The following is a 12,591-nucleotide window of genomic DNA, read 5'->3' on the forward strand; positions in this document are numbered from 1 at the left end:
CCCAGGCAGACAGATACTGGATCCCTTTAGAATGGCACCAGAAGCTTAGCCAATTGTTGAAGTCAATCATTTTGTCCATGTACTACAGCATCATTCTGGGTGATGGCAGAATGCTACTCAAGGCTAGGGTCAAACCTGCCTGGGCTACAAGATTGGAGAGCTCTTCCATGTCTCTTTTCATGTAGTCCAGGGAAGTACGTCTCAGATCATTCACACCAACATGGACAATGACAGAGTCATATCTGTACTTGTTGTGGAGTGACCCGAGTGCGTGGGTTATGTGGCGGATCCTGGCACCCAACAGGCAGCTGACAGTAACCTTCGCCTTGTTTAGCCTGGTGAGTGGGACATCAGTGTGCCTGACTAGAGAGTCACCTATGACTACGGTGTTGGGTACGTTGTTTTGCTTTATTGGCTGTGGTTGAGTGGCACACTGAGTCTGTGGTCTAGGTGTCATTTGGGTTGTGTTGGGGGGGGGTGGAGGTTGCTTGCATTTCTGCTTTGGAGGTCTCTGTTGCTTGAGCAGATTATTATTAAGAGCCTCCGCAAATGTTTTTGTGTTTCTATGTGTGGATTTTGGTGGTGTAGATTTAGTGAGACTATGTGATGAGTGTGGTGTGGTGCAAGTGTTTTACCTTCTCCTCTTGACTGTCATGTTCAGTCTTGATTGGAGAGAGCTTTACCTTCAGTTTGGCTAGATAAGTGCATCTCTCACAGGTTGTAGTGTTGGGTGGTAGGAGGACAGGGTTGTCTGTGTACATGAGGCAATTTCTACATTGCCCCAAGATGCCCAGATTCATCAGATAGACAGGAGAGAACATTGGGAGCTGACCCTTGGACATGCCTAAATAAAAAAAATATTTTCCTCTAGATAAGTGAGGAAAGTGTGTCCAAGAGCGGTTATTCTCTAAGCAAGTGAGGAAAGTAAGTACCAAAACTGTTTTCCTCTAGGTGATGAGGCAGGTTGAGTGCTGTAGTAATTAGTAGGTTATTTAGTGCTTACAAGTGCTGATCACGAATAAGCAGATTCAAGTGCTAAAACTAAGAATCTGTATCTGGACTAAACTAGTTACAGGAAAGGAGGGGAACAAGTGCAAATGTGGGCTTTTAAATCAGAAAGTTGAGAGAGATGGAAAAACTGCCCAAACGGCCAATAACTACAATTGATGGGCCAGAACCACTCCTTATGTGGTAGATAGGTTACCTAGTGCTTACCACTCCCACTGATAAGCTAGAAGGCTTCCCTTCAACACAGAAAGCTTGGGGGGCTCAGAAGCTTACATACAGTCCTGGATACAGCAAATCTGAATCTGGACTACACTAGTTACAGAAAAGGTATTTTTATTTTTTTTATTTATTTTTTTTATGTATATATAGAAAAGTAGCTAAAACAGCAGTCACAACAATTCAAATGCAGTGCAAGCTAGCTCACTTGAGTATGTAGCAATGTTAGACCAGTTTAAAAATTGCAGTTAAATTAAAAATGACTAACAAGTGCAGAAGGAGTCTATTAGGTAGAATGAGGTAAAAAGATGGGACTGGGGGGAGTGTCCCAGATCAAATCTACAGTGGGGGTGGGCAACTGCAAAAGCCTCCAAATTTAAACAACACAGGAATATGGAAGGTGGGTATGGGAAAACCAGCACCTTCAGCAGAGATCTGAAAAACTATACAGTGAAGCAAAAATAACAGTGCACAATTCTGAAGTCAGCCAGCAATGATATAAAATTAGTCAAACAATTACCAGTACACAACTCTGAAGTGCCAGAAAAATATACTCAGGGACATCGGCACCATGTGCACTGGCTGTGGAATAGCCAGGCTACAAGTCATTCCAATGCCTGTCAATAGCTGTGATTTTTTTACAAACTCACCAAGACAGTATAGCATACCTCTTCAACTGTGTGAAAAACAAATCCTGCTTAGGAGCATATCTGACAAGAGCATGACTTCCAAGCAGCTGCATCCACCTCTGGGACATCCAGTAGGAAGAAAGATCTACAAGAGAAGTCAGATGACTACCCCCCCCCCCCCACCCAAAAAAAAAAAAAACTCAAGAAAAACATCACTAGCTTGTACTTTAGTTTCCAATACTGCTAGGACCCAAAAGCCTAAAATCACACTCTTTGTGACCACATGGAGCAACGAAGAAGAGTTTTGTACTTTGTTCTTTGAATGTTTGATCAGACACTGAATGGTGAGTATGTTGATTTCTGGGGAATTCCCAAGAATATGCTGAGCAGACCAGACTGCTGAATTCTCACCTCCAGGAGGGTTATCCTCCTACATTTATGAGTTGTTTCAAACTATAAGAAGCCCATTTCTGTGAACATGACCTCATCATTATTTTTCAAATTATTCTGAGGTTTTACATGTATTAGTTTATGGCCTTTGGGGCTTGCCCCCATATAAAAAAAAATTGTTGAGGACAGGCAATTTGCTAAGTCATAATTCCACTGTGCTTTAGTTAAAAACAAATGTATGAAATCATTCACAGACTCTGCAACAGACATGCAGCTGCAGCTTAGAGAACCCCATACATGTTCATGTTCCCCAAGATGTGAACTTTTGTAATCATGCTGCCTGATCTGTGGCCCACTACCACACCTGAATCGCCTCTATACCAAGGAATATGAAAGGCTGTGCTGCCACCCCTCTTCATATATTACACCACAGTCTGGTTATCAAACTGGAGAAGAGCAGCTTTCATCTCATCTCCTGTTCCAGAGCTTTAAGGGAGAGTAAAATAGACTGCATCCGCAGATGGGTATGGAATAGCTGACAATCCTGAGGGGATCACGTCTCATGAACTTGCACAGGAGCTGATGTAAACCTCAAAAACAGTTAGCAAAATGGCCACTATCAGGAGCTGTGAAAGGCTCTGCTGCAGAAAATGATGGCTCAGATGTTGAGATTAGCAGGACTGCTCACCAATATACAACCCAACAATGGTCACGGTCTAACACCAGAAAGAGGTATGGGAAGGTGGAATGGCTTTACAGCCACCGACAGTTCATCATCTATTGCATCAACTACATCCTCACACAGGTGAATGGAACTAAGACGATTATTGGCTGCCACAAACTAGAGGGAAGTTTCAGCCTGGACTTTCAATGTATCTTGATCTAGACTGCCCAAGCTACAACTTCTTAGGTCCTCTTCACAAGGAGATGACTGACGATAAAAATTTCAGAACTCTATTTCAGTGAAGGACATCTTCAGAGTCAGGTATAGAGAGGACTTTTATAAACAGTTCCAGAGACTCGTGCAAAAGGATCTTCCAGAAGTACCTCAAAGTAACCATAGGAAGCCAATTATACAGGTATGAGAGCACACGCACATCCTTCTGGAAGGTTTCATGGTAAGACATCACTGGGATCACCTTCCTAAACACTCATGGTTCAGCAGAGAGACAAATCATACCTCTCAACTGCCCAGACTTTTGCCTCATATTTGCAGTCTTTTCCTCAAAAAATCTGCAGTTTTCTAGCAAATCATTTGAGGATTGCAGTCACTGAATAATAAGAACTAATGACAGATATTCAAGTTTTGGACTTCATATCCTTCAGAAAATACACAATCATGCAAAACCTGTTATTCTAGCAGTTTTCTAATTTATAGGGCAATATTTAAAATCTGTCCCTATTTTTGGGCCTCTGTCACCCCCATTATTTTTAGCATTGTCCAGATTTCTTGCACTGAGAGGTTGAGACGTACGACAGTAAGGCATGGTTGATAGTGGTAACCAGACAGAGTAAGATAAAAAAAACTACTCTGCAAACCGTAAACAACAATGTACCAAAAGATATCCACACAGTCAGTGACATCATCCAGGTACCCTAATGTATCAAAAGCATTAACCCTGCAAAGTCATCATCTGGAATATGATAGACGTAACTTACAAGACAAGATTCTTATCACCTTTAAAACAAGCAGAAGCAGATCCCTTAAACTTTTTTCTGAAGGATAAATAGGTTATGTTGCTTCTTTGTGAAGGTGGCTCTAGTGTTGTTCTAGATCATCTGTGGACAAATCTTCAGCTATAAAATGTAGTTCATTAGGAGGGAAAAACGTGACCATTTAATAATATGCCTTATTAAGCAACTACTGACTGTTAGTGATGATCCTCCAAGCCAGGGTGAACTCAGATACCTGGCACTTCATGGGTAGTTGTACAGTTTCTCCCTTTTTTAATTTCTCCAAGTCTTTTGGGTTTCTAATACCATGATGTGAATGGACCCCATCCCCAAGTCAAAGTATGATTAAAGTTCATTAAAATAGTATTGTTGCAATCTCTGATGTTAGCCAAAATGTTCTTTGCAGCACCCACAATGTGCAGAGTAACGACTCATCCTGCAATTCGTATGGAGTTGTACACAGTAAGGCTAGATTGCTGGACTGGCAGACTCACCTTCCCTGTGAACTTGGGCAGTACAGGAAGAGTAAATAATACCATCTGAAAAAGACTGTCCTTCCTCATTTAGCAAGGCTACTTCTTTCTGAGAACTGGTGAGGCTTAGAAGGAAAAGGAAGGTGTTTGGGCAAAACAGAGAAATTACAATGGTCAATGCCTGCTTCCTCTTTTTAGGTGTCTTGGCCAGATTTTAGAAGGAGTGACCAAAAGGGCACCACCGCAGGAAGGGAGATTCCAAATGGCATGCTTACACTCAATCTTATGGGAAGGTCTAAACCACACAGTCTGGTGTTGCCACAATCCTGTACCTGCTGCCCAAGGCACAGCATCAGCACAGTTAAAATTATAGTGGCCTACATGAATGTTCAGGTAATGGCCATGGTACAGCAAGCTATGTGATCATTCACCGTATGAGCCATGGTACAGAAAACTACATGAATGCTCACTATAGGAGCTATGGTACAGCAAGCTACATGAATGTTTGCTGTATGAGCCACAGTACCTTCTGTTACACACACCATGGGAAACCCTTACAAGGCACTGTTAAGGCACATTCCACTAGGGCAATGGCTTCATCTGGAGCAGTCTTCAAAAGCCTGGACACTTCCACTATTCTTGAGGCAGCCACTTGGTCATCTCTACACACTTTCACCAAGCATTACAAAACAGACCATGTTTCCAGGTCCAGGGCTGGATTTGGCAGAGCTATCCTCAATGGATTCCTGGAGAACTCAACTAGGCCACCACCCACATCCTCACAGTGAGCTTTGGCACTCACCCAGCTGTACAGAATACTGCAACATTTGAACAGAAGGCCATAGAAGAGTTGCATAAAATCTTACTGTAGCCATAGAGGTCCTTCTCTTCCATGTTGCAGCATTTCCTCCCTCCCTCCTACCCCTCCTGATAACAGGCATTTCCCTTCTTGGATAACACAGGGTTTTGTACCATCTTTCCTGGGACTGGGTCCAACTGGTGGAGTACTCAGTTCTGAGGTCTGGTGCATGCAGACATCACGTTTATGGCCCACTCTCAGCTAGCCACGTCAGACGTCCCATGCACCATGCACTGACTGCAAACATTTGTATACTGGCCGGATGTTCAGATAGCAAGAGGAGAAAACCCAACTGTGCAGAATACCGCAACATGTGAATAGAAGGACATAGTATATGCAAAATCCCAAGAAAGCTGATTTGGGCAGTCCCATGGTGGTTCTAAGTCCCAGAAGCATTGGGAAAATTAGTGCAAGCTATGTACAAGGACCCAATGATTTGAGTATGAATAGTGTTCAGCCTCACAGAGGAGTTTCCAGTGGGAGTGGACATGCATCATACTTCACCTCTCAGCCCACTGCTGTTCATAAAGCTGAGGGACTACAGTAGCAAAGAGGTCAGAGGGGACAAATAAATGCAGATGATTTGGCACTACAACCAAACTCTGAACAAGAACTCCAGAAAATGATAGGAGAATGGAATGCAAAACTGAAGGCACTTGGGATGAACCTGAGTACAGACAAGACAATTGTAATGGCAACAAATGGGGAACAAGTGGTTGTCCTGTCGTCAGGCAGCCCTGCGGTTTAAATCCCAAGCTGGTAATGGTGGTTTCCTTGGAGGTTTTACATTCTTGATTCCTGAGGGAACTGCTGAGCAGCAAAAGGGAAAAAAAGGTGGATCAAAGCTGTGTATTCTGCAAATAGCTGATGCATGTATCTTTGATGGAGGAGTAGGACAGGCCTGAATGAACTCCATGAAGGAGGACAAAAGAAGCTGAAAATTGAGATAAATGGGAAAATAACAGAATGGGTTAACAGCTTCAAGTATCTTGGAGAGGTGGTTAAGAAACAATGAAAGTCTGAATGAGGAGGTCAAAACTAGAATCAGAGGGTCTCTGCAGCCAAATGGCACAGACTGTTAGGGGTAGTATGCGACAGAAGAATGGCAAAGAAGCTGAAAAGCAAGTTGTACAAAATAAAAGTGTGGCCAGTACTACTGTAAGGTAAAGAAACCTGGGCAGTGAAGGCAGAGCAGTTCACTAGAGGTGATGAGATGAAGTCCTTGAAATGGGTGGTAGGATGCACACTGTGGGACAGAAGAAGAAACAAAGACATCAGAGCATAAGCCAAAGTACTTCTAATGGCAGAGAAGGTAAAAAAAACAAATTACAGTGGTTCAAGCACTTGTGCAGGGAAGCAGAAGATTTGGTGAAGATTTGCAAGAGACAGGAAGAAGGCAAGGGGAAATTAAGACATTCAGCAGAGATGGATGAATTATGTGAGAGAAGACCTGTAACAGTCTGGTATGACTGTTAAACAATGTAGGAAAGTGGCACTGAATCATGACAGATGTGACAGTTGAACCAACAAAACGTGAAGAAGTGTGTTAATGATGATACGCACACAAAACTGAGTTCTGCAAATGAACACACTGTAGCCTGCGATAACTATTCAGAATCTTTGTATGACTACAGCATTTTATTTAATACATACCTAAACAACATATGCTACCAAAATGTGGCTAATGGCCCAGTCCTGTGATGTAAAGGGATGAAGTCCTATGACACATGTTTGATTAGATACATGGGAGCTGGAAAATTCATCCCAGGTAGGATGGATATGAACAGCCAACACAGGCCTGGCCATCCTGGAAGAAGGGTGATGCTTATGTTTGTTGCATTAGCAACATCTGCTAGGGGGAAGATGATCAGCTGCTGAAGCAGACAAGCACAAGTGTGCTGAATAAGTGGTGCGACTGTAAATCAGGGGAAGTAAGTGTAGCAGAACACATCTCTCCATGTCAGCCAATGTGAGCGTGTGTGTGTGTGTGTGTTGGAAGGGGGATTAGGAGGAATGGGAGGGAACTCTGCAGGATGAACACACTGGCAGGCCCACTCCTTACTACCGAGGAATGAGTGGGTTGATGACGCTCTTCAGATAGGGAACAAATGGGCCGTAGGTTCTTGCCCTTATGAAGGCAAGACTGAGCCAGTGGGAAGTAGGAAGGTTAGCTAATGAATTCCATCCTGCACACATCAAAAGAAGGGATGTTCTGCACCACATTCATGGAGAGTAACAGCTGTACAATATACCCATGTTATGCACATTGTTGTCATACGACTGATGAGTTAACCACACAGTCTTGATATACAAAGGTCAAACTGCATATATTAAAACTCAACCCTCCTCCTTCGCAGAGGAATCCTGCTGCTCCTGCGTACTACTGACATGCACAGAAAAAATGTACTAGGTGGGGAAGGAGCTCTCTGTGTGATAAACTTTTACTTTCATATTAGTCTGCCAATATCAAGGCTGTATGGTAAAGCACTGCTGGCTGGAAATACACATCCCACTTGTGACAGTGTGCACATCGTAAGGTAGAATTGGCCATTATAATATAGGATGCACATGAACAGAAGTTATGCCATTGTATCTATGTGCCAATATGAAAAAGACAAACACTGTTGTACTTCTCTTTCTGTGTGAACTCTAAATGTGCCATCAATTTACATATTTTTAAAATATTTCCATATAGTAATCAAATACCTTTGCAATGTGCAAAAATGACAAAGGATTTCAAAAAATCTTCTATATTTTAACAATAAAGTTCACTTACTTGCAGGACTAGATTACTGAACAGCAAACACTCAAATGAACCAAGAATGCTTCCATCGATTTTTGGACCCCACAATTAAATTAATAAACTACCTCTGTTAATGGATTTGTGTGGTTTTGGAGTTTAGAAAAAAAACGTGTGGAGGTTCATACCCACCGATTAATTCTTTGTTTCGTACATCTAATGCCATGTTTCTTAAGGCAGTTGCAACGGAACAGACCACTCGATCATTGTCCATTCTTAGAAGCTCCACAAGGATTGGAAGTCCTTTTTCCTTTCTAACAGCAGCACGAATGTAGGCAGCAAACTGTGGAAAAGATTACAACAACAGTGATAACATCTATGTTGCTGCAGCTCAGAAGGGTACACCAGTACAGACAGCTTCATGACCCAAGTGAAAAAAAAAAAAGTTTCCTAATCAGAAAGTAAGTGGACACCAGAAGTCAGTGGTACTTTAGGTCAGCCTTTCTGCACCTGGTATTTTTTTATGAAAACAAGGAACAAAATGGGAAACTCTGGTGGCTGGATGTCCTCAGGGGTCCCTCAGATGCTTCAGCTTTAACATTTACAATCTATCAATGACTGGCAGGAACCCCAATTACAATTAAAGTTCTTGGCATCTATATGGCCCTAAAGAGACTTACAACATATAAAAGCAGTATCAGTATAATTTTGGCCAGTCCTAGTTGCACTTAACTCTCTCATAATGACAGTTGTAGTAGTGTTATATACAACAATATGATAAAATATCTTACAAAAGTATGAGAAGAGGAAATTAACTTTTGTGTGTGTGTGTGTGTGTGTGTGTGTGTGTGTGTGTGTGTGTGTGTGTGTGTGTGTGTGTGTGTGTGTGTGTGTGTGTGTGTGTGTGTGTGTGTGTGTAAAATAAATTGCAGGTGTCAGGAAGAAAGAAGACACATTAATGAATACACTCATGATGGACATTCTAAGGTATGATCACTAAAGTGTAAAGGATACCCTTTGTATCACACACAGCCTGCCTGGCTGCTACAAGTTCTACTTTATATTGAGACACAGCAGTTTGAGTTCATGTGTTCTGTTCCCATGAGACTGTGTCAAAGTTCAGTCACTCGCTGTTTCCTGTACTGCTTACTAGTACATATTTCATTGCATGTTTTTCTCTACCTGCAGAGTTGCATTACACATTTAATTCCACTTGGATACTGAACTGCCTGTCTCACTTACACATTTTCAAGTACAGCTAGCTACCCATAAAACCTGCATGTTTTCATTTGGAAGTTCATCATCTCCTTCTGCCATTGTGCAGGGTCACTTAACTATGCAAGCCTTGTACAGAAGTGCAGTCCATCTTTGTGAATCACAGCTCATGTGCAAAAAGTAATAAGACCTGTTGTTATTTACCCCACCCCACATAGCTACATTGTTTACACTGCATGATTAATACTACACTATAAATTCCTGCTCACCCCAATTGCAACCTTATCAGTAAAGTGTACTATTACAAAATACTGACAAATATGTGATTGCAAGATGGTCTTTTATGAAACACTAACAAATTGTTCACATTTCTACTATATTCACAATGCATCATATGCTTGAAATATTAAACAAAAATTGTATGTTTCTTACAATGTTTGAAACAATAAAATATGATGCTGCAAAATATTCTTCCAGATGAAGCCGAATGAGTGCTTTCATAACTGATAGTCTGACTAAATCGCAAGCAGAAAAAGAAAACACTTGGACTCATTTGGAAGTACAAATTGTCTTTGCTTCAAAAATATTTTTCAGTGTTGTGTTTTATCATTTTGAGAATTTTTAGAGTTTCAAGGCTACAGTCGACCAAAGAATAGTACAAAAAAAAGATTGAGGCTAGTGCTCAACGAGGACGGGTTCAGACAGAAATACTGTGAAAACAGACAATGGAAAAGTTTACAGATCGACTTTAGCCATGGTTAGAAAGACAGATGGAAATAGAAACAAAGAAATAACTATGGGGAAGGAGGGAGGGGTGCATGTACTTCAAAAGTGATTGATTCAAACATCTACTGTTATGGTAAGTTCTTACACAACTGTACCGTGTTCATCATTAGATTACTGCTTATTTTTGGAGTTTGTTAATCAGGGTAAACCACTGATACCGCTGGATATACTTCTGTCTCAGCAAGGAAGTAAACACAACACGTGACATTATATACAAAGCAAAAGACAAAATACAATACATACATACATGTATTATATACCAAGTGAAAATCAGAGTCGACTTGGGAATAAAGCCAATAGATACAGGACATTATATACAGAATGACTGAAAAAACAATAAACACATGCATTAGATACAGAGTGGTTATCAGAATTGGAATGTTGAAAGAACCACAATGGAAAGTAGAGTCAGAGCAAGTTATGTACAGGGAAGTAGGGTAGGAATACTTTAGGTTAAATGAATAGACAGAGAGAGAGAGAGAGAGAGGTTGTATTTTCCTATAGCCTTGCAATGTGCTTTTAGTTCTGCTTGGAAAATGGAGTAAAAGGAATGATTTTTAGTAAAATAAGGGGAGGATTCCCACAGTTTGGGAGCAAGGACTGAGAAAACATGGCCTAGTTTGGGGGGTTTGGAGGGGAGGACCACAACGGTTAACATTTCTAAGTTTGTATACTGGTGCATCTCTGAATAGTCATGAAGTTGAGGGGGGGGGGTCTCATTCTTGACGAGTTTAAACAGTTGAGAGGTGAATAGAAAGTCAGCATGCTGTCTCATATGTAGCCAGTTAATTTTTTCAATGGTTTGGAAGTGGTGTTTATTTCTTGGGGAGAGAGTGATGAATCTGAATGTGGCATTTGACATGGTTTGAATACTGGATACATTTACTTTACAGGCTGCAGCGTCAGAAAGAGACTATATTCTAGCTGACCCAGTAAGATACCTTTACAGGGTGGAGGTAGAAATTTAAGAAGTGGTCCACAAATCCCTAGTTATTTGAATGAAGTGAATACTGTTACACTATTGCTAACTTATAGGACAATTCCCAAAGCTTTTAGACAGAACATGTGGAGCTCTGAGGAAGAGAAATGGAGTCCAGTAACCCTTGAAGGATGGTTCTGGCAAAACCTCTTCTGGCTCTGTAAAGTGCATCTATCTGGTAATGTTCATTAAAAATGTGAATGGAGGACCACATAGGTGCCTGCAACATGGATTTAAAGTCAAGGCCCATGAAAAAAAAAAGCTCCTGAACCAGTTACGCCTCTGATAGAATGTGCTTTTACGTGACCTTAGGGAAACTTGCCATGGTAGGAATAACAAAGAAATATAAAGGAAATCCATCTAGATATGGTCTGTTTAGAAACTGTAAGGCCAATCTTCTCTCCCTCAAAACAAACAATTGCTCAGATTTTCTAATAGTTTTTGTCTTATCCATGTAGAATCTAAGTGCCCGTGGACACCTAGTAAATATAAGATTCTTTGCCCTTTACTTTGAGGACTGAGGGAAATACAGACAAATGGATAGATTGATTTAAAAACATCTCAGTGACAACTGTATGCATAAAAGAAGAGTTAGTACTGATCCTTACAAAAAATATAAATGGGTGAGTACACAAGGGAGCTTGTAACTGAGACACCCTTTTGGCAGATGTTAAGGCCACTAATAAGACTGTCTTCCAAGTACAGATTTTTAAAGTGGAAGAATCAAGTTGGAAGTATTAATTTTTCAAGGAGATAATTAAGGTCCCAAGGAAAAAGAAGAGATTCCCTAGGTGGCCTGATATGCAGGACACCTTTAAGAAATTGCTTGACCTCATAACATGAAGAAAGAGGAGGATCAAGAGGCAGGCAGAAATGGCTGACAGATGCACCTTGACAGAGGCATACGCTAGACCTGAACTGATTGGCTCAGACAAATATGTGAAGATAAAGAGGATCCCTGTTTGATAAGGGCCCTGTTCTCTGTTGTTGGACCATATAAAAATCTCTTTCATTTAGAGAAATAAGATTTATTTGTTGCATGTTAGCTTCACTCTTTTACCACCTGTAGCATGCTCTCAGAGTAAAGGTGCCTGAGGGTAACTAGGAGGCTATCATCCCTCCAGATCTGGATGAATGAGAGAGCCCTTTTGTTGTGAGAGCAAATCCATTCTGTGGACTTTTGATGGCTGCCCATCAGTTAGAAAAGGGAGAGCCAATATTGTCTAGGCAAAACAGGGTCAACAACAACATCTTCAGAATATCTTCCTGAACCTTCAAACAAACCCTTGGAATAAGAGGAAAGACAGAGAACACATACTGGAATTTTGATTTCCACAGAAAGAAGACACCCTTTTTCTGAACTTTCTTGCATGGAGCTTTGGAGCAAAAGAATCTGAGTTCATTGCTCAGAGTAGAGGCAGAAATATCCATCTGGGAAGTTCCCCACTGATGGACACTTTGAGGAAGACCTCTTAGTTCAGCATCCCTTTGTGAGGGTCTGGCTCAAGTAATCTGCCACTGATGTCAGTTTTGAGGGGATGTAAACACCTTGGTGATAAAGAACTACAGTGTACTGCAATGCCCCAAGCCATCATGACAAGCCTGCAAAGAGAAGACAGTGC

The 12,591-nt window shown here is 41.3% G+C and overlaps 1 protein-coding gene across 10 annotated transcripts in view; it reads right to left on the bottom strand.

Annotated features, from left to right (window-relative positions):
- PKP4 (plakophilin 4) overlaps positions 1-12,591 on the bottom strand; it is a 3,210,231-nt gene that overhangs the window by 205,584 nt on the left and 2,992,056 nt on the right. For all 10 annotated transcript variants that reach the window (XM_044074755.1, XM_044074756.1, XM_044074758.1 and 7 more), the window contains one exon: positions 8,182-8,332. In XM_044074755.1, the coding sequence (XP_043930690.1) occupies positions 8,182-8,332 (151 nt within the window). The remainder of the gene's footprint in view (positions 1-8,181; positions 8,333-12,591) is intronic.

The sequence above is a fragment of the Protopterus annectens genome, chromosome 6.part0 (genome assembly GCF_019279795.1).
Source record: "Protopterus annectens isolate FY-2018-M chromosome 6.part0, PAN1.0, whole genome shotgun sequence".
Lineage (NCBI taxonomy): Eukaryota > Metazoa > Chordata > Ceratodontiformes > Protopteridae > Protopterus > Protopterus annectens.